Below are 18,250 nucleotides of genomic sequence, written 5' to 3' on the forward strand. Positions count from 1 at the left end.
GGCTGGGTGCCATTCTAATAATGGAGCCCAGCCTTAAAAACCAAGGGACAGGGTCAAGAATCCAAGAGCCAGAACCCTGCGTCTAAAACCAGGCAGGCGGGAGCTCTCTGTTGGCCCTATTACCAATGACACATTTAAAATGGCTCCCTTCACTCTTCTTTGCATCGTTCTTGAAATTCCAACCAGCCCTCGTCAAGGCATCAGGGCCAGTTCCAGTGTTATCAAGGCCTAAGTCAAGGTTCCAACCTCTCTGCTTGACTCCCAGGACTGCATCACTGTGACTGTGGGTACCAGCCTTCCCCCATCCCCGCGGCCAAGCCATGAAGAAATCCATGGAAGCAGCAGGAGCCTTCCACACGTTTTTGTTTAGCAGTCAATATGAAAAGAGAGGAGATCAGGGTCAGCCGGGGGGAAAATATCCCAGAGTTTCAGGCCAGGTTAATGACCAAGCATCCCCAACTCTATGGGAAACGGCTTCCTCCTGAGCTGAAAACACTCACATCTAGATGCAGGCAGGCGTTTCAGAGCTGAGACAGCTTTTGTTTCTTTGGCCCAAAGGGAGGAATATTTGGAGTGAACTGTGCCTTGGCAAGATGGCCTGCAACTCCTTCAGGGAGTTCCTGACCCAAGGGAAAGGGTGTGCTCCATCAGTGCGAGTTGAGGGCTCTCAAAATATCTCAGAACGTCAGAGGTGTAGGGTCAAGATGAACTTGCTTTGGGATTTAAGGACAGTGCTCTCCCCCTCAGTACAGTAAGGATGGGAGGGAAGGTGGGACTCCTTCCAGACACAGATCTGTATCAGTCTGCAAGGCTTTCAAGTTGTATCCAAAATGGATGGACGCAGAGGAACAGTATTCTGATAGCTTTACGTCTGAGCACATCGAAAGTATTCCACTTTCTTGGCAGAAAAATGCCCCAAGGAATAGGAATTTCAGCCTTCCCTGATGTTTATTTACTTATAATAAATCAGTGAAACAGTCACCCAAGGACGATGGGCCAGGAATTTACAGTATTTAGGCCGGACAGAGATTTATGGTGTATTTGGCCAAAGCCTCGCTCAGAAATGCACCCGCTTCCCTTCCCAAAGTGAAATGGGGTCTGCTGAGGCCAAAGAGATATCCGCAGGTATTTCGCCTCTGGTTCAGTCAGGCTTTAGATTTCCATGGGTTCGTTCCCAATATTGCGAACCTGCTGCGAGCGTGGGGAGCTGAACTGCAAATGAGTTGTGCACTGGCTGGCGAGGTGCATCCTGCAGTTAGTTATCCGGCCTGACTTTGCTATAAGAGGCCCATTCATTGAAGCGTTAGGTGATCCATACGTACACTTTGCGCTTGCAAACCAGGTAGTTCAGACACAGACAATTAATCAAGCAACAAATTCATCCAAAGCCCTCCCCTCCGGTCAGTATTCATTACGCCGAAATGCATCCCCAAATGTCACAGGGGAGCTAGGCAAACTGCTGAAGCATCCCGCTGCTCTGACATTTCTGCTCCGTGACATTTCATCCACTTGGCTTATAGCTTTGTTCAGCTCAGTAGCCCACTTCAGAAATAGAGTCTCATCTGCCTCACAGGATGAATAAGAGATGAGAATTGAAGCCATTACAATGTAAAGCTTCTAAGTGTGTCAAGAGATCTGTCTTCAAGTCTTTCATCTTAAAACACATGGTTTTACTCTGAACAGCTCTCACAAAGAGCAATAACCACATCTTACACCAGGTCTGTTAGTCACAGATCATCCAGCGCAGATTTACCTGGCACCTGCCTTATCATGAGTCACTTTCAACAATGACTTGAAAAGATTTGCAATTTCCAGTCCCATTAGCCTGGTCTCCAAGGCCAGGGCTCAGCATGGGGCCAGCACTGCTGGTTAAATTATTAAATTACTTTGACAAAAGTCAAATGGGACCATTGCCGTAAATTACACACATTTTCCCAAACTCGCGGCTGAGGTTCCTGAGCTAGAAATAGCTAAAACTGTCACTTTCAGTTGACTCCCCTTCTTCTGCTCAAATGGGAGAGTGGAAATTGCCTGCCTGAAAGAAGATATTAAAAAATGCAGAGGTGTGCTGACCCTGTGGCTTAGCAGCTACTGAATGTGCTGCTGCCACGAAGAAGAAGGACTTTCCGAAGCAGAAGTCACGGGGTGTTTGTTGTTTAGGTCAGAAAAGTCATAAAAGCGATGCCCTAAAGAGAACGGGGCAATCTTGGCTTTACCAGCCCTCCTGCTGCTTCATTCGTGGGGGATCTGAGTCAGCAAAGCACTTCAGCCTGGGCTTCACTTAAAGCATGTGAGTAAGACCCCTCCTGATTCAGCAAAGCACTTAAGAATGTTCTTAAATTATGCCTCATGCTCAAGTGCTTTGGTGACTCATAGCCTGGGGCAGCGGACAGGATAGTGACACTTACGTTGCCTTACGACTGCCCCTACGCCCCCCTCAACCTGCACGGCACCTGCTTTCCAACCCTCACACCTTGCTGGGGATCACGCAGCGTGAACAGGCCTTTGTTTAAAAGGAAACCCAATCTGATTTACAAAATGTGCACAGGGCCTAGCGACGTGGGGACTGGAGGCCAATCACAGTGCGGACTCTTTGCTAGGGTGATGGAAAACCGAAGGATGTGCAAGATGACACCCATGACCAGCCCAGAGATGCCCAGTGGTACGGGATCGGTCGGAGGATACAGGGTTTTGTCCTACTAGGGTGGCAATGACAATTTGGGCCAGGAGCAGGAGTGACTGAAAGTGAAACTAACAAAAATTCCATCCCCCAAAACAGCACCAGCTGGGTTCCCAGAGGGTAGCCTAAGAAAGAGGCCAAAGCATAAATGGGCTGCGGCAATAAAGCTCCTGTCTGCGGGTAACCTCTCCGGAGCTAGGCAGCGGGGAAAGGCTGGCGCTGGGCGTGCTCTCCCACTCCTGGTGACAGAGGACTGGAGCTGCCAATCAAAACCCCTATCAAAACAACCCCCACCGCAGCCTGAGGGCATCCTGGCTATCAGCTGACCAGGGTATGGAGCTTCATGGCCTCACACAAATAAACCTTCAGCAGCCGGGAATCAGACCTGGGCTGTAACCGAGGACAGTCCCTGCGACCGTGAAATCTGGAGGAGCCAGAAATGTCAGCGCTTCCGTGTCTCCGGTGCAGTGTGAAAGCGTCGCCCTCGCATATCCTTAGGGTGCCAGAGCCACGCCGCTCCTCCCGCCCAGGAGATACTCTTACCAGGGAGACCCATGGAAGCACTGACATTTGCAGGGTGAAAACGCCTCTCCTGCCACCTGCCCTGGCAGGAAAGGGCTGCTCGGCTACAGCCATGGGTCCAGGGATGAAGCAAACAAACCTGAGCCAATTTCCCCCATGGCCGTCACCCCTCAAAGGCCTCACCTTCCGCCTCCTCGGCCATCTCCTCTTCATTGCCGCTTGTCCCAGATACCTCCATCTCCTCGTCCTCTGCCGTGGGAGGGAAGGCAGCTTCTTCATTCTGAACGGCAGGGGCTTTCTTCTTCTTCCGCCTTGCGTTCCTTTCTTTCTCCTGCGGGAGAAGCAGTCAAGGGTCAAAGACTAACCCCTCGGCAGTAACTAAAGGCAGAGTTCGGCCTGCAGGGCCGGTGCTTTCCCTGTATTCCTCAATGGGAAGAAGGAAACAGGCTACATAAAACACTGCGTATTCTTGGATTCTCTTTACCCCCTTATCACTGCTAGTCCTTATCAGTGACCGCACTGCAGAAGGGCAGACTTCATAACATGATAGAAAGAGCAACTTTAATCCCCAGGCAAGGGTTGTCTCTGAAATAAAGCTTGAGAGTTGGGGGTGGGGGGCAGTGAGAAAGGGGGGGGGGAAATCACATCGATATGTATTTTTTAGATTCTGCCATCCTTACTTTGAGTGGTGCGCCTCACTCATGGGAACTACTTACAGAGTAATGCCCTACTCAATGGGAGTTAGGGTGGATGCATCTGCTCTACAGTTGGCATACACATGCAGAGTGCCAGCCCTTCAAGTTTCCCAGAGAAACTTTTACTAATTGAGTGGCACGCCACCCTTCGGAGGCTGCTGGACAGGGAGAGGCTCACAAGAAAACATTCATCTTTGCACAATACTGCAGTGTAAGAGCAGGAAAGCATTGCAAACAATCATGTGATAAGATAAAACCGGTCTCCTTTTTAACAGCACAATTTGGTGTGCTAGCAATTCAGAGCTCAAGACACCTAATTACAATCAAGAAGTTAATTAATTCAAATTGAGGCCATCTTTAAAACTAAACTCGGCCTGTAATATCTATCACTGTATTATTAAGCCAATTTACAGATGACTAAACTTTAGTCAACATCGTGGGTGTCTCCATTTTTTGGATGCCCAACTTGAGACACCTTAAAGGGACCTGATTTTCAGACACGCTCGGGCACCCACGTCTTAAAATGAAGTTAGTGGCCACTCTGAGTGCTCAGCACACTGGAAAAATCAGGTGCCGGGTGAGTTGAGCTGGACACCCAAATTTAGTAGATACTTTTGAAAAATTGTGCCCTGAGTGACTATCCCAAGGTCACAGAGCGAGTGAGCAGCAGAGCAGTAAGCAGAATCTGGGAGTTGAGATTCCTCGCCCTCTCTTCCTCCTCGAACCACAAAGCAATACCCTCTCTTCTCCTCTTTAAACACGTATCTCACACACACACACACACACACACACACACACACACACACTTCCAATAAACTGTTTGGCCTGAATCAAGAGTCTCATCTCTGCTAATGTTTCCTGGTGTCATTACGGAAATAAATATAACCAGTAGGAACATGCCCGTCACCTGCTGCTCCCTCCGCATGCCCCACTCGAATGACGTACTTAGAGCATTTAAGTGGATGGAAAATGAAGGCTGCAGCAGCAATGCGAACTCTGCCTTTGGATCTCGAGGTTGGGGGGGTCTGATACCTTTCCCCTTTCTCTATAAACTCAAAAACCACTGGATAAACACCCCACAAACTGCTTTTGCTTGGCAACACTACCGTTTGAACCGTTTTGTATCGAACAGGGCAGGAGAGGGTGGAAGCACTTGAGAAGTTACGTGATAGCTGAGACATTACACATGGAACCAAAGAGCTCCCTGACCCGACCCACCCACTTCTGCGGTAACCCCATTCTTTCCGCAATCTCCGCTCCCCCGGGAAGAACTTGTCAGAGCTTCAACTTGTGCCAAGGGAACAATTCAATAATTGTATGTTATTGTCTGAAGCAGCAGCTCGTAGTTAGGGCTTCAGATAATGCTAATGTGATGACAAAGCTCTTGCGTTACTATGGCAAAGCCTTCTTCACCTTACTGCCTCTCTTACTCATGTGTCTGTGACTCAGCCGAGCTGACGAGTGGGATCTTATGCTGGGAAATTAGCTGGGAACAAGCCCCTGCATCAACACCAGACTTGGCTTTTATGTTTGCACTAGATGACAAGCAGCAGAGATGAACGCTCCAGCAAGCAGGGCTCTGCGGCTGCGAGAGACCCACTGCGTAGGTGAGATATTTAAGGGAAGCAATTTGAATCCAGAAAGCAGAGCTGGTGGGGGGACATACCTAGTGACAGGCTCAAGCCACACGCACAAACGTTCTGCTTTAAGGTTTCGGTTCTGGTCAAGGCATATCCAGCCAAATTCATCCCTGCTCTAAGTCCATCGCCTTGTAACTCCATCAAACTCAGCCCATCTGCTGTCATCATGTACTTCGACTGGAAGCTCTTCTGGGGTCTGGGTGGCCTATCTTAACACAATGGGTCCCTAATCCCTGATGGGCGATCAATGGATCATCTGACATTAGTTCAGTTCACATGGCAGCGAAAGTGGGGAGAAGAGAAGCTTCGGTCAAATTTAGCATTAAAGGCAAAATTTGGTTGTCCATAGAACCGATGCGTTTGGACGGTGCCCAGCACAGTAGGTCTCCAAATCCAAGGGCGCTAGATACAAAGAATAAATAAATGAGATGACGGTAAGGTGAAGCTCATATCGGCTGCAGGAATTAAATGCTTTTACGTGGCGTTCCATCCTTTCTTTGGTATGTAACCGAGCAGCTCTGGTCCCTTGGGCTCAGTTTGAGACCTGTTATCAGTACTTCAGTGGTTTGCACATCCATTCTGTTCCTTGGTGCTCAACGTACAGTGTGTCCTATTCAAAGTGACTTGTTAGATTCGTCCTAGAGGTTTTTTTCCCTTGGAACGTATGGGATAGCTCAAGCAGGACTCCGCTGCAGTCTTTGGCTTACGCACATCTATGTCAAAAGGGAAATCAACCAAACCAAACCCAACCCTGAACTTCTCCCACGGGAGGTCATTTCCTAGCACTCCACAGTGCCTAGTGTGTCATTCCACTTCCTATGGGGAGAATGGCCAACCCAGGCGTCTGAGGTGGCTGCAGTGGCTGGCTTCCAGCCAGCCCTATTAGGTTGTCTCCAAGTCTGGTGAGAATCAGCAGTTCTTCTCAACCGCCTCTCCAAGCTGTCTGGTGTTACTGGAGCCTTCCCCGCTCCCCCCCTCCCACCGGAACAACCCTGAGTGGCCAGGACACAGCTGACACAACCTGCCAGTGTGACATCATCCTGGGCCATCTGCCCCAGAAGGGAAAGGAGCAGCCCGGACAAATGTGGCCTCCTCACGGGATCACCACCTGACACGGAGCGAGCAGCCAAAGCGGCTTTAAAAAGCCCTGCTCCTGATACAGAACAGTCACTATATTTATGCCCCATCAGCAGCTGTCTCAGCCTTCCCTAAAAGCACGACGCCAGCACTCCCGAATTAGCGTGGCAGGGTCATGGGATCAGAAGTGGGGCTCAGGCCAACTGCGATGGAGTGTGTACCCCACACAGGCCCTGACAGGGTTAATGGGGAGCTGAGAGGCCAGTTGTGTTACCTGTTGGCACCTGGAGTAGAGGGAGAGAGCCAGCTGGGGAAGGGGCTGGGTGGTAAGCAAGAAGTTTAGTGCAGAAGGGACAGAGTCTGCAGTCAGGCTCTGGGACGAGATAGGAGGAAGCCCAGGGATCCTGAGTGGGGACGTCTGGCCCGAGGACAGGAGAGAGACAAAGCAGTGGAGTGGTGAGCCCTGATCAAAGGGCAGGTTTGGAGGACCAGGGAGGGAGCCTTGGGAGGTGCTCAGTGGAGGAACACTGCTGCAGAGAGGGAAGAGAGGCCACGGGTAGAATCTGGGTTGAGTTTGTTATACTTTGGGTTTGGGATTTCTGTTAGGGGATCGAGGTGAAAACCCTGGGAGTCCTGGCCCCTGAGAAGGGGACAGACACAGTAGAAAGCCCCGAGAGAAGGCCCACAAGGTGTGGTGTGAGTGTGGGTGTGAGGCTCACAAGGTGCAGGGGTGGGGCCCATTTTGTGAGGACCTTGGACCATTTTACGTTGGACGTTCCATTACCCCAGAAGGGTGGACTAAATCTGGCCAGCGGGCCGGGGTCACAGGACGGTGCGCTCTAGCAGCGAACGCTGACCTTCGCCCAGTACGATAACCCAGTGTCAGTCCCAGTCCTGCTCCAACTTCAGTGGCTTTTGGGTCAGGTTCCATGTTAGCAGGGGGAGCGGTCCCCACAGGGCCCCACCTGCAGAGAGGAATCGTGACCTCTGTTCCAGAGCTGGGAGTCACAGCCCAGACACACACGGAAGGGGACAGCCCGCCTTTCAACAGGAAAGGGCGATCGGATCTGCCTAACTCTCTCCCTCAGCCCATGGGATGAGTGAGTGAACGGGGTCCCCAGCCTACAGTGGCTCCAGGGCAGCAAAAAGAGCTCATCCCCCCCCTTCCGAAAAGAAAGCAGGTTGAGAAGGGCAGCTCTCTCCCGCGGGGATCAGCACTAGGATCCTGCCTGTCTAGGAGCTGTCCGGATTCTGAGGCAGCATCTAACAGGGAGCAGGCTCCGTCTTAATTGATCAAGGAACGCGCACGGCTGGGTGTCCTGTGGACATCTTGCAAGGGCTTGTAGGGACCCTTCAGTTTGATAGGTTAATATGAGCCATATTATTCCCTGGCCTCAGGCAAGTCTAGCAGAAGTGGCAGACACCCACACGGGGAGAGAGATTCTGAGCTCCGACAGCTCAGGAAAAGAGCAACTTGAAAGGACATTCGGTATCACAATGCCCCATTTTCCCCTTGACTGCTGTGGTTAATGAAACACGAGATCAGCGCGCAGACGGTCAGGACTAACTGAGGCTGATGCCAAGAACAGATCTCAGGTGCTTGCAACAGAACTGAGCCGAAACGCCCAGAGGCAGAGACTTAGAATGAGGCGTAAAGGTAACGTGACTCAACCCTAATCAGAGGCACGGGCCCCTCCGATGTGTTTCTTGGGCTGGGACCCTGCTCAGTGGGGTGGCTGTCAATATACAGCTCCAGACCTGTATTTCCAGGGGTGGAGCTGTTAAATCTGAGCCCCGCCCCCGCTTATTTGGTCCTGTCTTAATCCAATACTGCCAGGAGGATTCTCCTCCAGTCACAAGTCAGTGACAGAGGGACGTCTGGGAGTCTGCACAGCTCTGCTGAAAGGCAGACAGGGCTACACAGGATACAAAATCCATCTCTCAGCAGCTCTCCAGGTGGGGTTTATTTCCTGTAGGAAAAGGACAGCCCTTCAAGTTCAAGCCCCAAGCACGGCATGAGTGGAGAAGCTGTGGAAGCCCATGGGCCATCCACGCCCCAGAGAAACAGGATGGAGCGGCCACAGCCCTGCTTTCTGACTGGGCAGTGGGGAGGTGCCCCGGGGGGCAGAACAAGCTCACAGGTTCCCAGCCCGGGGCTTGCACTAGCATTGTGGCTTGGGCTCTCAAGTGTGCGTGTGGGGGGAAAGGAGGCTTGACAGCCCAAGCTGCAGTGTCTACAGTTATTTTTTGCATGCTAACGTGAGCCCCACTAGCACAAAAGTCTCTCAGCCCGGGGCTCTGAGCCTCCCTTCAGAGGCCAAGCTCCAAGATGCGCCCTCGTAACCCACGGGCACCGGCAAATCCGGGGCGTGACTGACACTCTGGCATGCACGCCCATCGATCTGAGAGCCGTACCTGAAAATCTCCAGCCGCTGGCCAACACACCCACTGCGCACGAGTGCAGACTACAGCTGTGCTAGCCATGGCAAACTGGGGATGCAGGGCTCCGTGCAGACCATTGCTGTGGTCCTGGTTTGCATGGGGCTCACGTTCCTTGGGCCGTGCTTTAGAGTCTACATTTGAATGAACCCTCAGACTTAAGCTGAAGATCACTTGGCGTTACCAAGTTTCATTGGGATGAAACCATCCAGAAGAGTGAATTTCATCTGGCTATCATTCAAAACCACGCACTGGCACAGGCTAAACCATACACCGACTCAGGTCTGCCCAAAACTGGGCTCTGGTTCGCTTGAAGGTTTCTAGACATCTCAGCAAAGCTGGGCTGAGATGTGAGTTTGTAACAAAACCCTTGTTCTACCTATCCTAGCAACAGGGCTACAAACCATAAACAAGTTACATTTGAGAAATTAACAAGCGTTACTCACTGAGTTTATCCTCCTTAAATTAAATAAACATTCTAGCAAAACTGGGAATGCAGAGCCTATCCGTTTCCTTGTACGTTATCTGCAGGGAGATCAGTAATAGCTGCTGACATCCAGGTCATGGAATAAGCTAGAGACTTCACTGCAAAATTACCTGATGACATATTGGCCTGACCTCTGACTGCTTCCACTGGGAGGGCGGTCACAGCTGACTATTTTGCATGCCCAGATTCTATACAGGAAACGATCAAGAGGTTTGGTTTATTTGTGAATATATTTAGGAGTTAGGAAGGAAAGTCTGTGGAAATTCATTCTCAGTTGTTCTTTTATTTTATTCAGTTTTATGACATCTGCTGTTGCCTAAAACAATAGAACCCAATAAATAACAGCTGAGCATTCATTGTTCTTATACAAAACCTAAATTCCACAGCCCCCAGCGCTTAAAAGACTAGATGATGATGATGATCTAAACTGCACGCGCTAGTGAACAATATGAATGGGGGAGAAAAGGATGAGGGAAAAACTGGTTCTGCAGAACAACGCCCATGCAGTGCAATTTCTGAAATATTAGGAAGCAGAGTAAATTAATCTACTCAACTCCGATTCTATTACTGAGTTCAGCGATCTTACTTCCGATTCGCCCAAGGAACGAACACTAGATCTTTATAACATAGAGCTCTATTCGGAGAGGTTGCCTGTGTGTGTGAGTGTTTCATCCCATTCTTTAGGTAGGTGGTTTTGTTGTTTTCTTTGTACCGTTTGTTTGCTTTGTTTCTAACACAATTGAGTGAAACATAGGAACACAGGAGTATCTCTCAGCTTGGAGAAATGATCAAAAGAGTCACCACTGCCCGCTCTACTTCTTGTTCCTATAGAGTGACTAGGCTATTCAATTCCTGGCTGAGTCACTGAGTGCTTTCCTGTCTTTTTATTCGCACTGTAATAGCTTGCTGGAGAGATTCCTGTATTGAACATCGTCCCTTGCCTTTCCAAAGCACTCCTTGGGGGGTTACGCCATGTGAATTCTATTAGACAGGAAGCTCGGAACCCCAGGGTCCTCTGCAAATGAAATGATAATTATAATACTTAGCAGATCTGGAGTGGTGCATTGCATCTTCAGAGTGCTTGGCAAACGCCAATTAATTCATTCCGTGGACTTTGCGAGGGAAGAAAGAATTATCATCCCCTTTCTACCACAGGGAAACTGATGCACAGAAAGGTTAAGTGATTTGCCCCGGGCCATGGAAAGAATCAAAATGTCTGTCAGGATTCGAACTCCTGTCTGTCAGGATTCGAACTCCAGGCCACTGGACCATGCTTGTCTCTGGATGTCCCAATGATTGTTCTTTCTGGGAATCAACCTCCTTCCTTCTAATATCGGGATGGCAACCTCGTGGGGTTTGTTTTTTGTTGTTTGTTTGTGGTCAGTTTGAAATTAATTTCTTTATACTCGGTGCTTGAGCCACCATGAGACATGCACTAGTGGAAGACTGCACTGGAAATGAACAGCATTACTGGGCCCACTTCTGATCTCTGTGACACTGGGGTAAACTGGTACAACTCCACTGGCATCAATGGATTCACACAGCTGTAACTGGGATCACAATCTGGCTACGCATCACAATACACAATGGCTATTCCCTCCTTTCTATCTCCTTTTTTCTCACTGAGTAGCACGTGTGCGTCTGAGACCTGGTCGTTGCGTCCCACAGGGGCCCCCAACCTAGCCAGAAAATACCAAGGGCCGAAGGACAAATGCCTCCTTTCTCATTATAAGCCATCAGCTGAAGCCTGGGCTCTGTGATTTTCACCCAGTAAATTCTCAGGGAAGAAAAACTTCCCTTTGGACTTGGGAACGTCAGAAGCTGTGTCACTGTTTGCTGGGAAATATCTGTGGTGCTTGGAGCGGGCTGCTGCGGGCTGCTTACCATTTTTAGTTTGTGCTGCTGCAGGATCTCGTCCAGGTTCTGTCTTTTCTTGTAGTTGAAATAGAAGTTTTTGCACTGCGACACAGTCTTGGAGCCCACCATCCTGGCAATGGCTGACCAGTTCCGCCCATGTTCAAGGAGACCTGCAACCAGGAAAATAAAATCAGACGGGGGCAAAACAAGATAAACGCTCACAAGGGTGGCACGGTGCACAGAGGCTGGGTCACTCCCCCTGGACAAAGCAAACTCTGCTGGGACGATATGGTCACCAGCACCCGTCTGCGAGACTTCCGTGGCCACGAGGATGAGCGAGAGGCTCCTGTTTTTCTTTCCAGGTGAAAAGCATTAGACCCAGCAGTCTCGGGGAACAAAGCGCACTGGAGCTGCATCTACCAACAATGCTGACAGCTCTGCGGCCAGACCGCACCGTTATGGCATGTTGGGGGCAGCACAGTCACAGCACCCCACAAGGGAGTGACAAGAAGCCAGTTGCTCTAGAAAGCATGTACCCTCCTCCCTGATGGCTGCAGTTATGGCTGGTCCCTAGCCGGGGGGCTAACGGGGATGGGGAAAGGCTCTTTGTACCCTCCACTCTCTGAGAGCTGGAGCCCACAGGCTTGGATGGGCTGGATGCACACGCAGAGACGGCCAGGAGGGGCCCAAACAAAGGAGCCGAGACGTAAGTGCAGTGATGTATTCACCCAGGCAACTCCACTGCTGGAAAGAGAAGTGTTGGGGTGGGGGGGGGAAATCAGTGCTAATCATGGGCTCACATGCAGAAGCTTTTCAGGTCAGGCATCAAGCCAGGGGTGACAACTGCAGGCAGATGGAGCGGCACCAGGATGCATGAATGGAGGATAGTTGTCGGGACTAGGGGGGGCATGGAGGTAGGAAGGAGCTAATCAGCAGCCAAGGTATTTCCATGGCCCCCATTACCATCGTATCTAAACCCCTCCCCATCATTAATGTATTTATCCTCCCCCCACTGCTGAGAGACCGGGTAGTGCTATTATCCCAATTTACAGATGGGGAAACTGAGGCACGGAGTGACTAAGTGATCTACCTAAAGTCGCACAAGGAGTTCCTGGTGGAGCAGGGAACTGAACCCCAGTCTCCTGATTCCCCAGCTATTGCCCTAACCACTGGACCACTCTTCCTCTGTGCAATGCTACTGCAGGGCTCTGCTTCATACACACGCTATACGCAATAGACACGGGTCCAGTCAGTACAATACAGAGGGATGGTCACACAGAGAAATATGCCTGCCACAGGCACTGTGGAGAGAGACATGCTAACGCTGCCACTAGAAACCAGAGGCCAGCTGAACCGAGGAGGGAGAAACCTGGATAGTGAAAGATCTAGAAACCTGGGGCACTGCCAAAGATTTAGTTACACGTCTGGCACTGGGAGGAGGCCAAACACAGGAAAAGCAGGGAAATTACCAGCCTCCCCTTGGAATGCAGAGGCCAGCTGAACTCACAGTGTATAAAGGTGCGGGGAGCGAGAGAATCCACACCAGCTTGAGGTGGGGGTGCCATGGGCCATTCACTTAATGAGCACCCTGCAGCCCCGAGCAGACCATCATAGCCCCTGGTGGCCCCTGTATTGCCCCCTGGGACTGTGCAGGTTGCCAGGGCAGCTGAACCAGGATGCTACCCTCTTACAAGTCTGTGTCCTTCCCGCATGCTGGATTGCCCGTCTGGGGACTTCGTTTGCCCAACGGCCTCAAAGCTGCATCTAGCGGGGAGCTCTGTATCAGGGGTGTGTGGCCTCTTTAAGGTTTCCCCTGCCTGCATGTCAATAAGCTAGCCTAACCCCGCTCCTCCCTCGGACCCACCGAGATGTCCATGAGACCCTGGCGCCTCCCCCACTGCCAGGCTGGGCTGGGGCTGGCCTGCTAGGTAGCTGCCATCCGGCTGCCCGCAAGCCCTGGCGATGAGACATGTTGCACAGCTCCAGCAGGCTCCAAACTGCGCTGTCAGTGGGACTGCGACCGGCCGGCCCTTGCGTCGGTCCACGTTCCTTTGCCTTTTGCCTGCCGCTTGCCACGTTCTTTCTAACACGCCTGGCGAAGAGGGGCTATCGCAAGCCCCATGAAAAGCAACATTTTAAGGACACGCGAAGCATCCAAAATGAACTGGCAAAAGCTGTCTTGCCCATTGGGCCTGGCCCCTCCGGCACAGACCTCTGCCACCAGGCTGGGGTTCTCTTGGTGCAAAGAGACACAGACCCTCCTGCAGCACTGGAGGGGCTTCCTTGAAGGTCCCCCATCCCCGTACTGGTCAGGCTTAGCCTGAGAGCCCTGACGAGATCACAGGCAGAGTCCGCGTTCACAGTACAGGGAAGCCCCTGGCATGTCCTTAGGACCCACGCAATACTTCCCTTTAAACGTGCTCTAGCAACGAACAAAGGAACCAACCAGCAACGGCTTTGTTTATGTGTAGGGCCTACTCCAGAAAGGCTGCATTGGTTCTGTGAATCCCAAAGTTGACAAATAAAACATCCTAAGGGATAAACCCTGGTGCCAGTGCACACAGCTCAAGCAGCAGTGCCCCCCTGGGATCAGCGCAGGCGCTTGGAGAGTAGGAACTGGCACCCTGGGTCCAGGTGGGCAGGTGAGCTGTGTAGCTGCAGAGCCAGCAGTCCTAGCTTTAAATACCCCCACAGGGCTGGGGCACAGGGAGCACTGGGGGTGAAGTGATCCCCAAATCCCAGGCAGCAGAAGCACACCAGCTCCATGGCAGACGAGGGCCCTATGCCGGCTAGGAGAGAGGGGCGTGGGATTTGCCCCAAAGAGATGCCAACCAGTACCCGGGCCAAACGGCCCTCGGATAAACACCCACCGGCTCCAGGTGAACCCAAGCCCAGCCAGGAACGACGAGTGCAAGTTCCCATATCCTGCACCCTCGCATGGCCCTGCAGCCCTGACTGCGCTGCATGTAACAGACCTGCCGTGCACCGCAGAGCGGGGGCAACAGAAGAGTCGGGTTTGAGCTTTTGCTCTACAACTCCCAACGCTGATCCATTTAAAGCCACAACCTCGGCGGCTGCTGCTGCTTTCGACTGGGACTTCTGAAATCCATCTTGCCACCAACCTTGAGAGACACTAGCCAGCGAGATCCTTCCCCCCCCCCCAGGGACGGCTAACCACGGCCGGGGAAAGCAGGCCAGCCCCATGCACTGTGATTCATCGTCGCTTCCAGAACAAACAAATGAATCAATCCATTCACTCTTTGCTACTTGGAGGGCTTAATCCCCAGGGTAACAGACCGGGCCAGAATTGTAAGCTACATCTCGGGCAAGGGCCTTGAATAGTAACAATGGTTCCTGCCTCCGCAACAGGCGCCACTCTCTGTACGATTGTGTTGTCCTCCGAGACGACTGTGCTGCACGGTACGGGGCAGCAGGATGTGCTAATTGCAATGGCTGTTACTGTGCCGGGGTGCGTCCGTGCTCACTCTATTTCCAAGTGCAGCTTGACCTTGTCTTGCTGCACGTAAGAAGTCGCTCAGCTGCCCTTTCGTTCGTCAGGTGTGCTGCGCCCAGCGGTTTTGCAGGGCCACTTCCAATCACAAGGCTGTGCTGAAGCCTGTTCAATTTAAAGTCACCCGCTCCAGCGGCACCACGAGGCCCAGCTCCCTGTGAAGCTTGGCGCCCTTCCCATCGCCTGCTGGGGACAGCGTGCGGTGTGCCCGGTCTCCACTCATGCAAATGGTGCGGGCCTGAAGGCAAGCATCCAGCCGGCAGGAGGGGAGCCGCGCAGGTGTCTGTGTCTATCTCATGAGGAAGAGGCTGCATGTTTCCAAAGCACAGACAGACCTTCCCCCTGCAGGATCAAACCAGTGCGGACAGACGCCCTTATCTTTGCAGGCAAGAGAACAAAACAGCAACACCTGCTTCCCAAAACTATAATTATCTGTACTCTCAGGGCGGGTGCAGCCAGCAGCTGCCCTGGATCTGGCTGGGGAACAGGCCACTCGCCAGGCACCACTAATGCTCTGCTGAGCAACGTCACGTCACTGTTCCCTTCCCCCCCCCCGTCTCTATCACACACGCCTGCCACACGCAGGTCTGTCTCTCACAAAACGCACACACTCATTTAGCACCACAACTGAAACTCTGACTAACCAGCCGACCAGACCTTAATCAGCCCTGCGTTGACTGGCGAGGAGGAGAGGATAGGTGTGTGCAGAAGTGCGCCCACGCACACACACTCGCTCGCCCCATCCTTAACGTTCGCCCCAGACGCTCAGCATTTCATTACTGCCCTATGGCTGTACTTACATTCTTTGAGTCTAGCTTCACCTGCCAGAAAAGCTGCTCCGAGCATGCGGCAGGCAGACCAGAAGAAACAGGGAGAGCACTTCTTCAAAGCCCCGCGCGGCAGAGCAGTTTGTTACCAAGCGCCGGGAGTTCTTGACTCACATCCTCCCCGCTCATTTTGTTTTCACTCCCTCGCAGCAGCCAAAGAAAGGGAAGGGGAAAAAATAAAAAGCTGGTTCTTTAAATCCTGGGGGCTCCGGCACTTAGGAGCCCTGGGCAGCAAGGGCAGCTACTGCGCGGTAACTTAAAACCAGGTCTTAAAAGCTGGAGGCGCCTGACCCTGACGCAAGAAATTGCCTTGAACACATGCTCCGTCCTCAGTGCTCTCTGCCCCACTGGGGCGCGAGAGGCACCCTGGGCGCTCCTCGGGCTCAGCTCCTCGGCGCTTCCCAGCAGCCTGGCGCAGCGTTTGTTAAGGTGGACTGAAGTTGCTTTGCTCCCCCGGCGCTCTCTCTCTCTCCCCCCCCCGGTCTCACCTCCTCGCTCAGCAGCCCGGGGGTACGGGGAGGAGAGTCTGTGCAGTTTCAAGAGATGCCCAATGCTGCCAAAAAACAAAAAACAAAACAAAAAAAAAAAGCAGTCGAGCGCTGCAGCTTCCCTCCTGCCAGCTGCGGGCCGGGAGGAGATCGGTGCCGTGGGTGTGCGGCGGAGCAGCAAACGAGCTCTAATCTTTTCCTCTGGCTGACCCAGAGGCTCGGTTTGTCTGAATGTGACCTCTAGACAGAGCATTAATAACGAGCGTGGCACTGACCCAAGCTGACAGGGGTGCGGCCAACTTGGCACCCACTTCCTTTCTCTCTCTCTCACTTTCTGTCTCGCGCTCGCTCTCTCATCTGAATGTCAACAGCAGGGGGAGTGAGCCAGGAAAACAAAGCTTTGCTTAATAGTTTCCTCTGCTCTGAAATGAATCAAAGGGGCTTTTCTTTGAGGAGGTGCGAGCCAGATTCGACTTCTACTGAACCAGACCGGACCTTCCCCACACGTCTCCCCTCTGCCTCGGTTTTCAACTGAAGGTCGCTACCATCTGGCAAGGTCAGAGGGCTCCCGGGAGAGGAGGCAGAGAAAACAAACAGAGCGCAGAGATAACGCTGGACCAACAAGTGGTCGGATAACTTCAGCCCCTCCCAAGGGCAGGGGAGACAGGGACAGGCAGGCACACCCCAAGCATGCTGGCTGCGCGGTCAGCCCTGGCAGATGGGATTGCATGGGGGTGGGCACAGTCTCCTCCCCCGGTCTGTGGAAACTGAGGCTGGAGCGCCTGAGAAAGAAAGGCAGGAAGGAAGAGGAGTGTGCAGACCTGCGAGAACACTTTAAAGCGCACTCGGTTTCTGGAGCATGAGAGACTGAGAGGAAAGCAGCGTTGCGGGGAGCGTGGCTTTCATTCAAGCTCTCCACAGTCACAGCCTTTTTCGATTATTTCTCCCCCGGCTCTCCAGCATGGCTGCCCTCGCCCCACCCAGGTCTCGCCTCTCAGAATGACGACGCATGAGCGAGCCCACAAAAGGGTCCCTTAACGGGCTCTCAACTGGATTAACAGATCAAGGTTACACTTCAAAAAATGATCTCATCCCAAAAGCGCTACAGTACCTAGTGCGACACCCCTCCCAAGACCCCTCTGACCCCGTCTCCCTTCACGTGCTCCTTTAACCGTTTCCTACAGCTGACGGAGACCGTCACGGGTTTGCAAGCACAGCAGCCTGTCCAGTGAACCTGGCAGCCAAGGGGATGGAGTGTTACTGGGAAGAGGCTGGGATTCTCCGACCACGGCCAGCACTACAGAGGCAGTGTGTACAGAACTGAAGTTTAAGCCATCCCCGCCAACAGCAGTCTGAAAGGTACACAAGTTTGGACGCAGTGCTCTGAAAAACTATGCTCCACCACAAGCCAAACTAACCTGCAGATCACACGGTGCTTTACCAAGTGTGTGACTATAGAGAACGTTATGAGCCCTGTTTTGCAGGTAGGGAAACTGAGGCACGAAGCAGGTCCCAGAGCACATCAGTGGCAGAGCCTGGAACAGAACACAGGACTCCCGGTTCCAGGCCAATGAGAGTAGCAGGGACTTCTCCGCGCAGCACACAGCAAACGTACGCCATGGCAGTTCCTCCAAGGGTGTTTACAGAGGGCCAGCAATACTTTCGGTAAACGCCAGCTCTCGCTAGCTGTGACTTGCGCCGTCTGGGCCACTCTTCCTCAGAAACCAGCCTGGAGATCCAGATTGTTCCTATGAGCTTCTGGCTCCTGCCAAGTCTGTCGGTTCAAGCGTCCGTAAAATGTTCTGCTGCTGCGAGGGAGACTTGCAACGAAACTCTCTCCATCCTCACAAGAGAATCTCCCGGCCCTTGCTAAGAGAGGGGTGCTCACAGCCGGGGGGATGGGGTGACTTTTGCGGCCGCTGTGTGATCTCTCTGCACAGCACAGTGCCGCAAACCGAGCAGGTCTGCCATGGTTTGCTGCAGACTTCCCTGGCTGCGATGGCCAGGGAGTTCCCCTTTAGTGTGGT

At 52.5% G+C, this 18,250-nt stretch overlaps 1 protein-coding gene across 22 annotated transcripts in view; it reads right to left on the reverse strand.

Moving 5' to 3' along the window:
- The window catches only part of NCOR2 (nuclear receptor corepressor 2), a 404,125-nt gene that overhangs the window by 78,170 nt on the left and 307,705 nt on the right, over positions 1-18,250 (reverse strand). For all 22 annotated transcript variants that reach the window (XM_044990015.1, XM_044990019.1, XM_044990017.1 and 19 more), the window contains 2 exons: positions 11,425-11,567; positions 3,386-3,533 (listed from right to left, as the gene is read on the reverse strand). In XM_044990015.1, the coding sequence (XP_044845950.1) occupies positions 3,386-3,533; positions 11,425-11,567 (291 nt within the window). The remainder of the gene's footprint in view (positions 1-3,385; positions 3,534-11,424; positions 11,568-18,250) is intronic.

Source organism: Mauremys mutica, chromosome 16 (genome assembly GCF_020497125.1).
Source record: "Mauremys mutica isolate MM-2020 ecotype Southern chromosome 16, ASM2049712v1, whole genome shotgun sequence".
NCBI lineage: Eukaryota > Metazoa > Chordata > Testudines > Geoemydidae > Mauremys > Mauremys mutica.